Below are 16754 nucleotides of genomic sequence, written 5' to 3'. Positions count from 1 at the left end.
CCAGAATATTGCCATGGCCCAAAGCATTTACAGTTTACATTTACTTTGGTTATTTCATGATATCATTTGGAGTGAACTGAATTAGCTAAGGACTGACATCTGTGATGACAGGGACCTCAATAGACAGTCAAAATAGATCATCTACTGGCTCCTAAAACAGAAAAGGCTCGAAAATCTCAGCAGGTCCAACAGCATCTGTGGGGAGAGAATAGAGACAAAGTTTCGTGCCCAGATAATCCTTCGTCAGAGCTCTGATGAAGGGTCATCCAGACTCGAAACGTTGGCTCTATTCTCTCCTCACAGGTGCTGTCAGACCTGCTGAGATTTTCCGGGGTTTTCTCTTTTTGTTTCACATTGCAGCATCCGCACTATTTTGCTTTAATTCTTTCTTTCACCTCCGGCGTTCTTCTGGCTAATAATATTTGCCAATGTTTCAGCTTTATCTTTTGTACTGCAATGTTCAGACATACTGAAACATATTTCATTTAGGACGTGGATATTTGGGGCGCCTAATACTCCAGATGGTTAGTTAATAATTCACACCAGCCATGGTCGAATCCGGCAGGGATGCAGAGCTTTGGATCCGATTCATTCGTTTTCGGGTCACTTCCCTCATGCTTGTTCTGCTGTTTGCTATAAAAGCATTCCCGTGTTGAACCTTCACCAGTTTGACACCTGTTGTTGAGGTACCCCCGGCGCTATCAATGGCATCCCCTCCTGCACTGTTCATTCACTCGGACTGATACACTGGCAATAGCAGAGCAGATGATATGCTGGGCCGTGAAGGTCGAATACAATTCTGCTGCTCCTACTGATTGATCACACTGTCTAATGGCTGCGCAGTTTTGACTCAACTGATCTGTACAAAACCTATCACATTTAACTCGTTGGTAAATCCACACAACACCTGAAGGTAAGTCAGGACTTTGCCTCCTAATGGAAAGTTTGTTGGTCACTCCGACAACTTTGACCATGTGCATCTGGAACAGACAGCCTGATCAGGAGGAGGTCAAGTAAGTTAAACCTTTTGTTGATTCACTCACCGCCTGCCGCAGACCCAGTGCAGCAGCTATGCCCTTTAGGACGTTGCTCGCTCGTTCAATGGTGGCGCTACTGAGCATGACTTGTTGATGGATATTTCAGTCCCCACCCAGAGGATATTTCCTGCCCTTACCATCCTCGGTGCTTCCTCCAAACAGTGCGTCATATGGAGGAGCACTTGTTCATCAGATAGTGGGCATTGTAGGCTGAAACCAGCAGGCAATTTCATTGCCACGCTTCCAACCGGATTATGAGACTTCAGGGAGTTCAGACTCAATGTTGAGGAAATCCAGGGCAATCCGCTCCCCACTGGATGTCTTGTGGGTCTTTCCTGTCAGCGGGACAGGTCATACCCAACAATGATGATGGTTGTATTTGGGACATTGTCTGCAAGTATGATGTTAAGAGGTTCATTGTTTCAGGGAACTGGTTGACTAGTCAGTGGGATAGCTTTCCGAATCTTAGCACTGGCCCCACATGATGAAATTTGTAGGGTCGACAGGGTTGGAAATGTAATTGTAATTTCCGGGTGAATCATTCGGTTTCAATACTTTTAGACTTTGCAGCCATTTAATAAAACTGAGTTGCCTCTGAGACTCTTCAAGACGTAATCACACTGTTTTAGAGCTGGGGTCACACGTAGTCCAGGCAAGGACAGCAGATCTCAGTCTACAAACGACATTATTGATTGGGATGGGTTTTTACATCAATGGATAATGTTTTCATGGTCAGCATTACCGAAACTAGATTTCAATTCAAGATGTATTAGTTGATTTTCATTTCCAAAATCTTCCACACTGGTTATTTGAAAGCATGTGCCCACAGTATTAGCCCGGATCTATGCATTATTAGTCAACTACATTGAGGAAGGGGTGTGGTGGTAATTTGGCAACAAGTGCAGGTTAGAGGCTGCGAATTCTGCAAGGGTTACCTGTGCATATGTAGAAACATGGAAACCAGGAGCAGAAGAACATTTATCATCTGCCATTCATCGAGATCATAGCTGACCATCTATCTCAATGATGTGGAGATGCCGGCGTTGGACTGGGGTAAACACAGTAAAAAGTCTCACAACACCAGGTTAAAGTCCAACAGGTTTATTTGGTAGCAAATGGTTTTGGTAGCTAGTGGGTTTTGTTACCAAATAAACCTGTTGGACTTTAACCTGGTGTTGTGAGACTTCTTACTGCATCTATCTCAATGCCGTATTCTCACCTTCTATCCGTATCTTTTAAAAATGCATTTCTTTCTTGAATATATTCAGTGACTTGGCCTCCAGAACATTCAAGGGCAGATAATTCCACAGGTCCACTACCCTTTAAGTGACAAAAATTCTCCTCCTCTTCTAAATAGTCTCCCGTATCCTGAGACTGGGCCCCCTGGTTCTAGATTCCCCAACCATGGAAAACTTACCCCGTGTATGAAGTCTGTCCAATGTTGTTAGACTTTTATACATTTCAATCAGATCTCCTCTCATCCTTCTGAACTGTAGTGAAACTGGCAAACTTGAACAAATCCCTCCTCTTCGGACAGTGCGGCCAACTCTTGTGTCAGCCTCCACTATATTTTCTCTATGGCAAATATATCCTTTCAAACCTGCACGCAATACGACAGCTGTGGTCTTGCCAAGGCGCTGTACAGCTGCAGGTGGACATGTCTAATTATCAGAAGTCCTTTTGCAATGAAGGCAACATTCCATTTGCCTTCTGAGTTGCTCGAGGCATCTGCCTGTGCACTTTCACTGATTGGTGTACAAGGACACCCAGATCCCTCTGGCTGTTTATGCTTCTGATTATTTCACCATTTGAATAATACTCTCTGTTTTTCCACACCACAGTGTATAACCTTACATTTAGTGACATTCTACTGCATCTGTCATGCACTTATCTGCTCACCCACTCACCTTGTCCAAACCACTTTGACAACTCCTTGTATCCTCCATTCCCTTAATCCCACCCAGTATTGTTTCATCAGTAAATTTGAAACTGTTACATTTGGTTCCCTCATCCTGATCATTTATATATTTTGTGAAAAGCTGGGTGTGAAGCCCTGATACCGGTGGTACCGGACAAGTCACTGCCTGCCATGTATTCTCACTCTCTTTTTCTTGTGTATCAATCAATTTGGATCCACACTAACAAATTACCACCTGACTCATGTACTTTAACTTTGCCCTCTGATTTGTTATGAGGAATCATGTCAAAAGCCTTCTGAAAGCACAAAAGCGATTCTTCTCCTGGTTCTCTCTTAACTATTCTACTAATTACATCCTCAGAAAACTGTCGATTTTTTAAGCATTATTTGCCTTTTATAAACCCATGCTGGCTTTTTTCAATCCCGTTAATATTTTCGAACTAGTTGTTTTTTATCTTTTTCTGGCAACTTCCCCACTACTGATGTCCGGCTAATTGGTGAGTAACACTCTTTTTTTCTCCTTCCTACCTTTTTAAAAAGTGGGGTTACATTTACAACCCTCAATTCTGTAGGAACTGCTTCAGGAGCTTATATAATTTTGGACAATGACCACCAGTGCATCCAATATTTTCAGAGCCACTTCCTTTAATACTCAGATGTCGAGTATCAGGTGCTGGTGATTTGCCACTCTTTAAACCCATTAATATCCCCGTCACATTTTTCTCACGAATATAGATTTAGTTCAATTACGTCTATTCATTTGGTTCCCTAACATATTTGGAAGTTGCTTTTTTCTTTTCTGTGCCCTCTTTTGTGATGACAAAATGAAAGTTTATGTTCAATTCAACTGTCATTTCTTTATTTTCCATCACAAATTTCCTTGCTTCTGATAATAAGGGAACTCCATTGTCTTTAGTTTTCTTTTTTTCTACGCATATTTACAGAGGCTTTTACTGTTAGTTTCTACCTGTCTGCAATTTTAATCTCAATCTGATTCCTCGGCTGGATCATTTTTTAATCTTGTTTTGCTGAATTCAAAACATTTCCCATCAGCCTTGCTGTGTTTCTATGCCAATTTTATATGGCTCTACGTTGGTTTTAATATTATCCCTAATTTATTGAATAAGCCAAGTTTGAGCCACATTTCATCAGTTTTTTTGCGCCAAACAGCAAGTAAGCATTATTGTAATTCATGAAAACGTTGTTTAAATATAAACCATTTCCTATCCACCATCAACCACATAAGTCAGGTTCCACCATCTATCCTTGATAATTCGCTTCACATACACTCTTAATTTCATTTGTTCAGATTCAGAGCTCTTGTTTCAGATTCAAATATTTAACTCTCGAACTTAATGAAACGTTCTGTCATTTAATAGGTGCTCTTCTCCAAAGGAACTGCACAGGATTGTGAATTAATCCTTCATTACTCATTGCACAGTATCTGGTTGAGAATAGCCTGTTTGCTGGTTGGCTCCTCAATGTATTTGTCTAAAAAAGAACACTACAGGAATGCCTTCTCTTCTATACCATTGCTACTTTGGTTTGTCCAATTTATGTGTAGATTTAAGTCATCCATGATTTCAGTTGGACCCTTGTGGCATGAATTCTGGATTTCGCGTTTAACATCTTAACGTCTACACCCCACATAGGCTGCAGCACTCCACGACGTCAGATCATCAACACCGTCAATTGGGAATAGATAAATAAATAAATCCTGGCCTGGATGGTGACACGCACATCCAGGAAAGTATAAATTAATGAAAGAGAAGCTCAACTTGTTGATGTTGGGGATTGAGGAGAAAGGGATAAGGAATTTTACCTGGTTGTATGCAGTTTTAACATTTCAATATTAAGTTGTCATGCAGTCAAAACAAGGATGTTACCAGAGTTGAGCAATTATTGTTAATGTGAGAATTTGTGAATTTTGGAATAATTCCACTCGGGCGGAGCAGAATGTGTTGGTGCAAGTTTTCAAGATGCTGAAAGCAAGTAATGAAATCAATGTACAGCAACAATGGGGAGCAGTTGGGTTTTTCGTTCCCAAAGTTTTCACTTGTGTCCCTTTCCCAGTTTTTGTTTGACACATTTCCATCATTCCAACTCTCTCGTGTTTTAAACTGTTTTTCTCCCACCTGCCTTTGTTACCTCTCACTCTACTTTTTTCACTGCCACTAAAACCATTTTTTCCCAGAATTATACCCAAACCGTTCAAATGCTGACAGATCCTCTGGCTATTTTCACCTCTGAAGATCGTTTTGAGATCACAATATTTGCTATGTGTCTCCTTTTCTTTCATATTTACCAGTTTCCTTCCTGTCAAATTCTACAAAGATCTTGTTGCATTCATTATCATTCGTAGCGTGGGAATAAAATTATGTGGTATTGTGTATTGAACAACGAAATACTTGTTTGAATCAATGAGATAATCCTTCCTCCTCCTGCAATCAGATCTTTTTTTGGGGGGACGCAGAAGTTAGGTTTACACTCGACCACAGCAGTGAGGAGGATTACATTTTTGGAAGTGCTGTCTTTCAGATGAGACGTTAACACAAGATACAATCTGCCCATTGCAGTGGATGAAACATGTCGCACAGCACCATTTCAGAAAAGAATCAGAGAGTTATGCCCCAATCAACATCGTAAGAAGATACATTATATGTTCAGTATCACATTGTTACCGATGGGAATTTGATGTATGAAAATTGTCTGACATGTTTCCTATAATACGACGACTACAACTCAAAACTACTTCATTGAATAGGAGGAGTTTGGAGATGCTTGGTAGACGTGAAAAACAATTTTTAAGCACAAAATATTTTTATATACTTGTGTAATTGAAGATGCCTCAGTACAAAATAATTATTGAAGGAAGCAGTTGGATGAAGGGGCTAGATGAGTAGTTATTGTGTACACCAGACCTCTCTTTCACCCATTGTCCTTCAAGGTGGTGGAGGCGTAGGCTTTGGACGTTCTGTTAAGGGAGCGTTAGTGATTTGCTGCAGTGCATCTTTTACGAGGTGCACATGCTGACATTGTGACGTGGGAGGAAATATTTTTAAGAACAAATTCCATGCAAATCAAGTGGGCAGCTTCATTCTCGATGGTGTCGAGCTGCTTAGATAATGTTGGACACAATAATCCATGATTGTGGAGTGTATTCCGTCACGTTGCCCATTTTTGTCTTGTGGATTATTCGCAGACTTTGGGAATTCAGGAAGTGAGCCTTGCAGCAAAATTCCCAGCCTCTGACTCTTCTAGTTAAGGTTGTGTTCAATTGTAACCCTCATGGTTGTTGAAGTGGGTTTCCGCAATGGTAATGTGACTTAGTGTCAAACAGGGATGGAGTTGTGTGGCAGGAATATCACTGACCATTTACTAGACTGGATATTGTTCAGTTCCTGATATCTGAGGAGTTACACATTAAGTTATACATTTTAACATCAACACTAAAACACCTCCACTTCTGACCAATTGATAGCAGATAGGTCATGAAACAGCTTGATATATTTTCAGAGAACACAGGACGTTGAGGAACTCAAGTATCAGGGCCATGGGTCTGCTAGGATTGACCTCGAACAATTGCAACTATCATTATGCGAAGTATGACTGCAGCCATTGCAGAGATTTAGCGCAGTTCCCATGCATTTCTATCGCCTGAGCATTCCATGATAGAGTTCAATCAAATAATGTTGTGATGTGAGAGGCAGACACTCGTGTTCGTCCATGAATGGACCAAGGGTTTAATGAGATCAGGAGGCAAGTGATACTGGCAGTATCTAAAAGGAACTTCAATTATCATGTTATTAAATGCTTAAAGTGTATTTATTCATGTTACAAAGAGGCTTGCATTAAGAATGCAATGTAGTGACCGTGGAAATCCCGTCGTTGTCACGCTCCAGCGCCTGTTCAGGTACATTGAGGGAGAATTTCGCATGGTCAATGCACCTAACCATCACGTCTTTCAGACTGTCGGAGGAAAGCTGAACACCCGACGGAAATGCACACAAAAACTCGGCAGCACGGTTCCAAAGTAGTTAGCAGTGCTGCCTCATAGCGCCAGGGACCTGGGTTCAATTCCCGACTTGGGTCACTGTGTGGAATCTGCACAGTCTCCCCGTGTCTGCGTGGGTTTCTTCCGGGTGCTCTGGTTAGGTGCATTGGCCATGCTAAATTCACCCTCAGTGTTCCCGAAAAGGCGCTGGAGTATGGCAACTAGGGAATATTCACAGTCACATCTTGGCAGTGTTAATACAAGCTTACTTTTCACAATAATGAATAAACTTTAAAACGTGGAACATGCAGACACCACGTAGACAATGACTCAAACCAGAAATCGAACCCGGTCCCAGCGCGATGAGGCAGTAATGCTAACCACTGTGCCACTTTGCCGTCCCAAACTGCAAAGTATCTGCAACTTTAAGTCACTGGCAATGACTCATTTTATCTCTGCCACTTAGTGGGAGGAGGCTTGTGGGGTGCAAATTTTCCATATGGATTTGTCCTGTTTTGGGCAAATGGGATAGACATTTTTTACACGTTGTTGGGTAGATGCCAGCATTGTAGCTGGACTGGAACAGTTGTCTCTTTAGGAGAGCAGCAAGAGAGACCATAGCTTCTTATTGTTCAGCAAATTATTCTTCCTCTAATTTCATCAGGTCTGCGAAGTGAAAATGGGCAAAATCACTAAACCCACTATATCCTGGACTTACATGACTTTGTTTCACACCAATATGATCGCATGCTGCAAACATCAGACAGAGTCTCGCCACTCCTTCAATCGCCTGTTCTAGTCTGTCCCGGTAGAATTTGGTCAACAGCAACAGTTGGTCATCTTCACAGTTTGTCAAGAACTCAGTCATTTTAGAGTTTGGATCTGTGAACAGAAATTGGAAAAAAATGAAACACAATGAGTTCCTATCTGGACTGTTTTAATTTCCCGTAAACTTAAAACAACCCACTTAAATGTCATGTGAGCCATGTTATCAACTATCTTTCAGAAAACATTCATGATATTTATCTCATTTGTGAATAAAACCCATGTATCCAGCTGACCTCCAAATCACTTCATACCCCTGGTTAGTAAGAAGCAATTCACATCAACTTTCCAATATCAATTACCTTTTTTGCAGGAAATGTTTTTGCGTTTCGAAGCATTTTTCAATTTCATTCCTGAAAGGTTTTGCCTTTATTTTAACTGCAATCGCCACAGCCGGGATTGGTCTTTTCAGGAGCTTGTCTCGCTTGTAACATAACTTCTATCCCTACATGCTCTTGTCCTCTGAACATAAAATCCAACATTAAATTGTTTGTTTTACTTTATGCTCCCTTTTCACGATATTTTAACAATCTATATTCAGGAATTCCCAAGGTTCTGTAGAGCTTCCAAGTTTCTAGGTTTTCCACATTTGGAAAGGGCCCTGTTCTATCCCTTATTGAAAGTGAAGGACCTGATATTTGCCTGCATTTTAATCTATTTGCCACAAACGTGCCAATTCACTTAATTTACTGATATTTCATTGCATAAGGCGGGTAACTACAGGTCGGTTAGCTTAACGTCCGTAGTTGGGAAGATGCTCGAGTCCATTATTAAAGAGGAAATAACAGAGCACCTGAATAAGAATGGTTCGATCAAGCAGACGCAGCATGGATTCATGAAGGGAAAGTCGTGTTTGACAAATCTACTGGACTTTTATAAAGATGTCACTAGTGCGGTTGACAGAGGGGAACCGGTGGATGTGGTGTTTTTAGATTTCCAGGCGTTCGATAAGGTGCCTCACAAAAGGTTGCTGCAGAAGATTGGGGTACACGGAGTTAGGGGTAAGGTGTTGGCGTGGATTGGTGATTGGCTATCAACAGGAAGCAGAGAGTTGGGATAAATGGGTGCTTTTCTGGTTGGCAGTTGGTGACCAGTGGCGTGCCGCAGGGATCGGTGCTGGGGCCTCAATTGTTTACCATTTACATAGATGATCTGGAGGAGGGGACTGAATCTAGGGTATTCAAGTTTGCTGATGACACGAAGGTGAGTGGGAAAGCGAATTGCGTGGAGGATGCGGAAAGTCTGCAGAGAGACTTGGATAGGCTGAGCGAGTGGGCAAGGATCTGGCAGATGGAATATAATGTTAGCAAATGTGAGGTTATCCACTTTGGAAGAAATAATAGTCAATTGGAATATTATCTAAATGGAGAAAAATTACATCGTGCGACTGTGCAGAGGGACCTGGGGGTCCTTGTGCATGAATCGCAAAAACTCAGTCTGCAGGTGCAGCAGGTGATCAAGAAGGCGAATGGAATGTTGGCCTTTATCGCGAGAGGGATGGAGTATAAAAGCAGGGAGGTCTTGCTGCAACTGTACAAGGCACTGGTGAGGCCGCAACTGGAGTACTGTGTGCAGATTTGGTCCCCTTATTTGCGAAAGGATATATTGGCCTTGGAGGGAGTGCAGAGAAGGTTCACCAGGTTGATACCGGAGATGAGGGGTGTAGCTTATGAGGAGAGATTAAACAGATTGGGTCTGTACTCGTTGGAGTTTAGAAGGATGAGGGGTGATCTTATAGAGACATATAAGACAATGAAGGGGCTGGATAGGGTAGAGGTGGAGAGATTCTTTCCACTTAGAAGGGAAACCAGAACTAGAGGGCACAGCCTCAAAATAAGGGGGGGCCGGTTCAGAACAGAGTTGAGGGGGAACTTCTTCTCTCAGAGGGTAGTGAATCTCTGGAATTCTCTGCCCATTGAAGTGGTGGAGGCTTCCTCGTTGAATATGTTTAAATCACGGGTAGATAGTTTTCTGATCGATAAGGGAATTAGGGGATATGGGGAGCAGGCGGGTAAGTGGAACTGATTCGCTTCAGATCAGCCATGATCTTGTTGAATGGCGGGGCAGGCTCGAAGGGCCAGATGGCCTACTCCTGCTCCTATTTCTTATGTTCTTATATTGCCAGCTATATTGACGACAATGTTTCAATAACTTTGTGTCATAATCAGTTTTATATATCCATTTTTTTATTCCAACATCTAGGCTGTCAATAAATTTGGTTCGTAATTGTGAGCCGAACACAGATGCTTCTGGAACACAGCAAGTTGCATCCTGACAGTCAGCCTAAATCACCATTTACCTCATCTCTATCCCTTGCTTTTCCACCAATTTCACAATGAGGTCACAAATTTGCCTTCAATTGCATGACAGAAATTTTAAGAAACTCTGTCCAAATTCCTTCTGGATGTCCATGTAAACAATGCCTATCGACATGCACTAGACATTGCTTTCAGCACAACTTCATTATATCAGTTTTACTGGTTTATAATTTGCTGCCGCTATATTCTTCTCTGTTCCTTGTGTGAACTGCAGGTTCATGAATGAGGTCTGGATTCATTAACAGGACGGTGAAAACTTGGGAGTATTTTCTGAACCTACCATTGTCCAAAGTCAATCTTTTTGAAGATATTGGATATCCTCCGCTGTTGAAACCTTCAGCCATTTTTGTGACAGGTGTTTTCGATTCTGGTGCTCTGAAATAGACAAATCCAGAGCAGGGTTAAATGGAAACTGTGAAGAGAAAATGCCTTGTTTGTATCTTTAAGCAGCAATGTGATTTCCAAAATTTATATGGGGACAATCTTTTAGTATTTACAATCTCACAAACACCATGTAGATATGGTAGATCTGACGGTGACCCCACAACCTTGGTACTGCCTCTTCAAAAAATCATCTTGATCTCATTTGCCCTTGAAAATCCCTGGCCCATGTCCAGCCTCCTTTTCTCCAAAACACATGACGATAACTTTACCTGATAAATGTAGACACACCTTTCTTGGAACTTGTTTGAATACATCTAACTAGGTTTCCACCTACACCACAATACTGAAACAGCTCGTATCAAAGTCAAACATTACATTCTAACAGAAATAAAATGGTCAGTGAAGTATCATCAGCCGACTCTACGTCTCTGAAGCCTTTGGCACAGTTTGTCACATGATCATCTCTTCACTGCCTTCCAGCTGTGTGGAAATTGTCCCTGTCTGTTTGTTTATCCAGTAAATCGCACAGCACATATCACTGGCATTGGTTTATCTTCCCAATCCCATTCTCTGGACTCCCACTGGGTGGGCTATCTGTTTATCATAAATGTATTGCTTGCCAGCATATAAAAAATAGTGTTACACATGCAAGGTGATCTTACAAACTGCCCTGAAACTTGTTTCTTGTATCCTAACTTGCACCACGTCTCATTAACCCTAGATCCTTGTACACCATCTGGATCGAGCTTCTCAAATATACCCACTGACTCAAACTTCCCAGCCAGATATTATAGCCCAGCCTTAGATGTTGGCAATATTTCCGCACTCCTGAAAGTTTGGCCAGTCCTTATTTGGATTCTTCTATACATGGGCCCCTTGCCTTCAGCTGCCAAGAGACTACGCTCTGGAGTACTCATCCCAAACATCTTCCAGCCTGTGGAACTCTTTCTTTAATTGAGATACTCATTTAGAGCTATGGATCTGAACAAACTGGTTTAGCATTGGGAGATATAGTGGCAGAATGGTTAGCACTACTGTCTCACATCTCCAAGGACGTGCCTTCGATTCCCGGCTTGGTCACTGTCTGTCTGGAGTTTGCACATTCTCCCCGTATCATTGTGGGTTTCCTCAGGCTGCTCCGGTTTCCTCCCACAGTCCAAAGATGTGCGGCTTAGGTTGATTATTCATGTAAGATTGTCCCTTAGTGTGGCGGGATGTGTTAGTTAGAGTGATTAATGGGGTAACTGCGTGGGGTTGTGGGGATAAGTCCAACATGCGATTGTTGTCAGTGCAAACTCGATGGGCCGAATGGCCTCTTTCTGCACTGTCGGGTTTCTATTATTTCTGTGAGGTTTCTGGGTGTCCTTCCTTGTACTTCTTTTGTATCTTGGGATACAGCATCAAGTAGGCAGACTACCAGGGGAAAATTGAAACGTCAAAACACAATCTCTGTAAAGAGATTCAATGTCTATCCCAGACCTTGCAAATGCCCTCCAGGTAAGGAATTTCTCGCTCATGCCGGTGGACATGGCATGCTCCCCTTCCAGGGAAACCAGCAGTAACCCTGGCCACAGAAAATGAGTAAATTGTCTGAAGGAGAATCCTATCGAATCTGGTCTTCCTGGAGCCAGTAATAGCCTACAAGGCCAAAGCAGGAACGGGAGGGGCTTCCCTCCTGTTACCAGACATCCTCCCTATCTTCACTTCCACCACTCCCCCCTTCGCTTCATCTACTGTGGGTGCACTGAGATCGGAAACGGGGGGCAGAACTGCAAAAATTAACAAATTAACATGCTTTTCAGAAAACCAGAAAATGTGTGTAGTCAAGGTGAACTTCCCTGGAAACCTAAATGCCTCAAATGAAACAAGAACTGAGAGTGTGTGTGTGAACAGAAGCAACTGACAGCGCTAAGTGATTGCTCCTTGCAACATCCCTCCAACGCAAGTCCACATGGTGAGGAGGATTCCGATATTTTGAACCCTCAACCTGGGATTGTGTCTGTCTGAATGATAACGATGGGCTCTATCCTCCCCGGGTTGGGCACTGTCTGATCTCAATCACTACATCTTGCCTAGTTAACAAACTTTCTGATCTTACTGGCTCCATCTACCCTGGGTTACACACTGTCTGATCTCACTGACTCCAGCCTCCCCGGGTTACACACTGTCTGATCTCACTGACTCCATCCTCCCCGGGTTACACACTGTCTGATCTCACTGACTCCATCCTCCCCGGGTTACACACTGTCTGATCTCACTGACTCCAGCCTCCCCGGGTTACACACTGTCTGATCTCACTGACTCCATCCCCCTCGTGTTACACACTGCCTGATCTCACTGACTCCATCCTCCCCGGGTTACACAGTGTCTGATCTCACTGACTCCATCCTCCCCGGGTTACACACTGTCTGATCTCACTGACTCCATCCTCCCCGGGTTACACACTGTCTGATCTCACTGACTCCATCCTCCCCGGGTTACACACTGTCTGATCTCACTGACTCCATCCTCCCCGGGTTACACACTGTCTGATCTCACTGACTCCATCCTCCCCGGGTTACACACTGTCTGATCTCACTGACTCCATCCTCCCCGGGTTACACACTGTCTGATCTCACTGACTCCATCCTCCCCGGGTTACACACTGTCTGATCTCACTGACTCCATCCTCCCCGGGTTACACACTGTCTGATGTTTTACTACTTTCCCCATTTTTCTGTCCCGGGTCTATTCACATTTTGGGTGAAAAGCGGAAATTGGCTATTTGCTCTCCGAGCTGAGGATAGATGTGCAGAAACAGCGTGTGTTTGAAAAGTGTAACAGTAACAGGAGGTATACTCAGTGTTATAATGCTGTGCCTATTCAGACTAGAATCACCCAGAAACACTCAGTTTTGATGCTCTCTGTATTCAGACTAGAATCACCCCGATATACTCTGTAATAATGCTGTCCGTATTCAGACCAGAATCTGCACGGTGGCACAGTGGTTAGCACTGCTGCCTGACAGTGCCAGGAACCAGAGTTCGATTCCCAGCTTGGGTCACTGTCTGTATGTAGTTTGTACAATTCTCCCCATGTCCACGTGGGTTTACTCCGGGCGCTCCGGTTTCCTCCCACAATCCAAAGATGTGCGGGTGAGGTGCATTGGCCATGCTAAATTGAACATAGAACATTACAGCGCAGTACAGGCCCTTCGACCCTCGATGTTGCGCCGACCAGTGAAACCAATCTAAAGTCCATCTAACCTACACTATTCCAATGTCATCCATATGTTTATCCAATGACCATTTAAATGCCCTTAATATTGGCAAGTCCACTACTGTTGCAGGCAGGGCATTCCACACCCTTACTACTCTCGGAGTGAAGAACCTCCCTCTGACACCTGTCCTATATCTATCACCCCTCAATTTAAAGCTGTGTCCCCTCGTGCTAGCTATCACCATCCGAGGAAAAAGGCTCTCACTATCCACCCTATCTAATCCTCTGATCATCTTGTATGCCTCCATTAAGTTACCTCTTAACCTTCTTCTCTCTAAAAAAAAAACAACCTCAAGTCCCTCAGCCTTTCCTCATAAGACCTTCCCACCGTACCAGGCAACATCCTAGTAAATCTCCTCTGCACCCTTTCCAACACTTCCACATCCTTCCAAAAATGCGGCGACCAGAACTGTACGCAATACTCCTAGTGTGGCCGCACCAGTTTTGTACAGCTGCAACATGACCTCCTGGCTCCGATACTCAATCCCTCTCCCAATAAAAGCTAACACTCCGTACGCCTTCTTAACAACCCTATCAACCTGGGTGCCAACTTTCAGGGATCTATGCACATGGACACCGAGATCTCTCTGTTCATCCACACTACCAAGTATCTTACCATTAGCCCAGTACTCTGTAATCCAGTTACAATTAAATTTACAATTACAATTACAAAATTACAATTAAATTGTTCCTCAGTGTCAGAGGGACTGGCTAGGATAGATGCATGGGGTTGTGGGGATAGTGGTCAGTGCAGACTCGATGGGCCAAATGGCCTTCTTCTGCACTGTAGGATTCTATGATTCTATAATCACCCAGATATACTCAGTGTTGATGCTGCGTCGGAAGCTTTTTCCCAGGGTGGAAGAGTCAATTATTCGGGGCTATAGGTTTTAGGGCGAGGGGCAGGGTTTAAAAGAGATGTAGTAGGCAAGTTTTTTTTTACACTTGTGGTGGGTGCCTGGAGCCGCTGCCGGGGGAGGTAGTTGAAGCGGATACGACAGTGACTTTCAAGGGGCGTCTTGACAAATACATGAACAGAAGGGGATAGAGGGATATGGCCCGTGGAAGAGTAGTTTTTTTAGTTCAGGCAGCATGGGCGGTGCAAGCTTGGAGGGCTGAAGGGCCTGTGTCTCTGCTATAATTTTCTTTGTTCTTTTTTTCTGTGTCTATTTTCTAACTGTTTCCTGTTGCGCTCAGGCGGCAGGCCGATGCATGCGCGGAGAGAGGAGCCGCACTCTGGTCATGTACATGCATAGTGCTGGTCATGATGGTCCGTGCACATCTGTTAACACCTTCTGCTCTTTGCTCAAATGAGGGGGACATTTCTGCAAGGTGACTGAGACTGTGGAGCGCTGGCATGCGAGGGAAAAGCTCAGAGATTGAAATGCCAGTGAAATTCTGCATCTTGCAACATGCATCTTAACAAAATAGACCAGATCAACAAAGGGATAACTTCAAATGTGGCTTCTTAAAAATGAACAGAATCTCAAAGAAAAGTTAAACAAAGCAAAATATGATGAAATGAGTTCAAACACACACCGGTCCCCGCAGTCCTCACCAGGTAAGGAAAGCTTCTATGTTTCAAGCAGATATCGCATTCTCCCATTTTAGGGACACCTGGCAGGGAACATAGCTGCCAGGTCACTGGTGACAAGGCGGCTATGGCAGGTGAGGAGGACCTAGAAACTATCACCACAAAAGTGGTAGTGTTGGGCAAGCTAATGGGTTAAAGGCAGACAAGTCTCCTGGCTCTGATGGAATGCATCCCAAGGTACGAAAAGAGATGGTGGGGAAAATAGCAAATGCACTAGTGGTAATTCAACAACATTCGCTGGACTCTGCGTAATTCCGGCAGATTGGAAAACAGCAAATGTGACGCCACTGTTCTAAAAAGTAGTTAGACAAAAGGCGGGTAACTGTAGACCTGTTAGCTTAACTTCTGTAGTTGGGAAAATGCTTCAATCTATCATCGAGGAAGAAATAGCGAGACATCTGGATACAAATTGTCCCATTGGAAAGACAGCATGGGTTCATGAAAGGCAAGTTACGTTTGACTAATTTGGTGGTATTCTTTGAGAACATTACGTGCTCAGTGGACAATGAGGAACCTGTGGATGTGGTGTTTCTGGATTTCCAGAAGAAATGTGACATGGTGCCGCGCCAAAGGCTGCTGCATAAGATAAAGGTGTGCGGTGTTACGGGTAATGTAATGGATAGAGGATTGGTTAACTAACAGAAAGCAAAGAGTGGGGGTAAATGGGTGTTTTTCTGGTTGGCGATCAGTGACGAGTGATGTGCCTCAGGGATCAGTGTTGGGACCGCAATTGTTTACGATTTACATTGATGATTTGGAGTTGGGGACCAAGTGCAGTGTGTTAAAATTCGCAGATGATACTCTGATGAGTGGCAGAGCAAAGTGCGCAGAGGACACTGAAAGTCTGCAAAGGCATATATATATATATAGTCTAAGTGAGTGGGCGAGGTTCTGGCAGATGGAGTACAATGTTGGTAAATGTGAAGTCATCCATTTGGATATGAATAACCGCAAAATGGACTATTGTTTAAATGGTAAAAAATTACAGCATGCTGCTGTGCAGAGGGACCTGGGTGTCCTTGTGCATGAATCACAAAATTTGGTTTGCAGGTGCAGCAGGTAATTAAGAAGGCAAATGGAATTTTGTCTTTCATTGCTGGAGGGATGGAGTTTAAAAACAGCGAGATTATGTTGCAGCTGTATAAGGTGCTGGTGAGGCCACACAGAATACTGTGTGCAGTTTTGGTCTCCTTACTTGAGAAAGGACATATTGACAGGGTGCAGAGGAGATTCACTCGGCTGATTCCGGAGTTGAGAGGGTTGGTTTATGAGGACAGACTGAGTAGACTGGGGTTATACTCATTGGAATTCAGAAGAATGAGGGGAGATCTTATAGAAACATATAAGATAATGAAGGGATCAAGTGAATCTCTTGAAGAGTATAGGGGGTGTAGGAGTAGAGTTAAGAGAAGTCAGGAGGGCAAAA

The 16754-nt window shown here is 43.4% G+C and overlaps 1 protein-coding gene across 1 annotated transcript in view; it reads right to left on the bottom strand.

The window, feature by feature from the left end:
* The window catches only part of LOC144484375 (NACHT, LRR and PYD domains-containing protein 3-like), a 172500-nt gene that overhangs the window by 146963 nt on the left and 8783 nt on the right, over positions 1-16754 (bottom strand). The window contains exons 3-4 of the mRNA XM_078202897.1: positions 10373-10467; positions 7668-7831 (exon numbers count right to left, since the gene is read on the bottom strand). Of these exons, the coding sequence (XP_078059023.1) occupies positions 7668-7831; positions 10373-10467 (259 nt within the window). The remainder of the gene's footprint in view (positions 1-7667; positions 7832-10372; positions 10468-16754) is intronic.

The sequence above is a fragment of the Mustelus asterias genome, unplaced genomic scaffold (assembly GCF_964213995.1).
Source record: "Mustelus asterias unplaced genomic scaffold, sMusAst1.hap1.1 HAP1_SCAFFOLD_102, whole genome shotgun sequence".
NCBI lineage: Eukaryota > Metazoa > Chordata > Chondrichthyes > Carcharhiniformes > Triakidae > Mustelus > Mustelus asterias.
The sequence above is the reverse complement of the archived record's forward strand: the minus strand, read 5'-3'. Positions and strand labels throughout refer to the sequence as shown.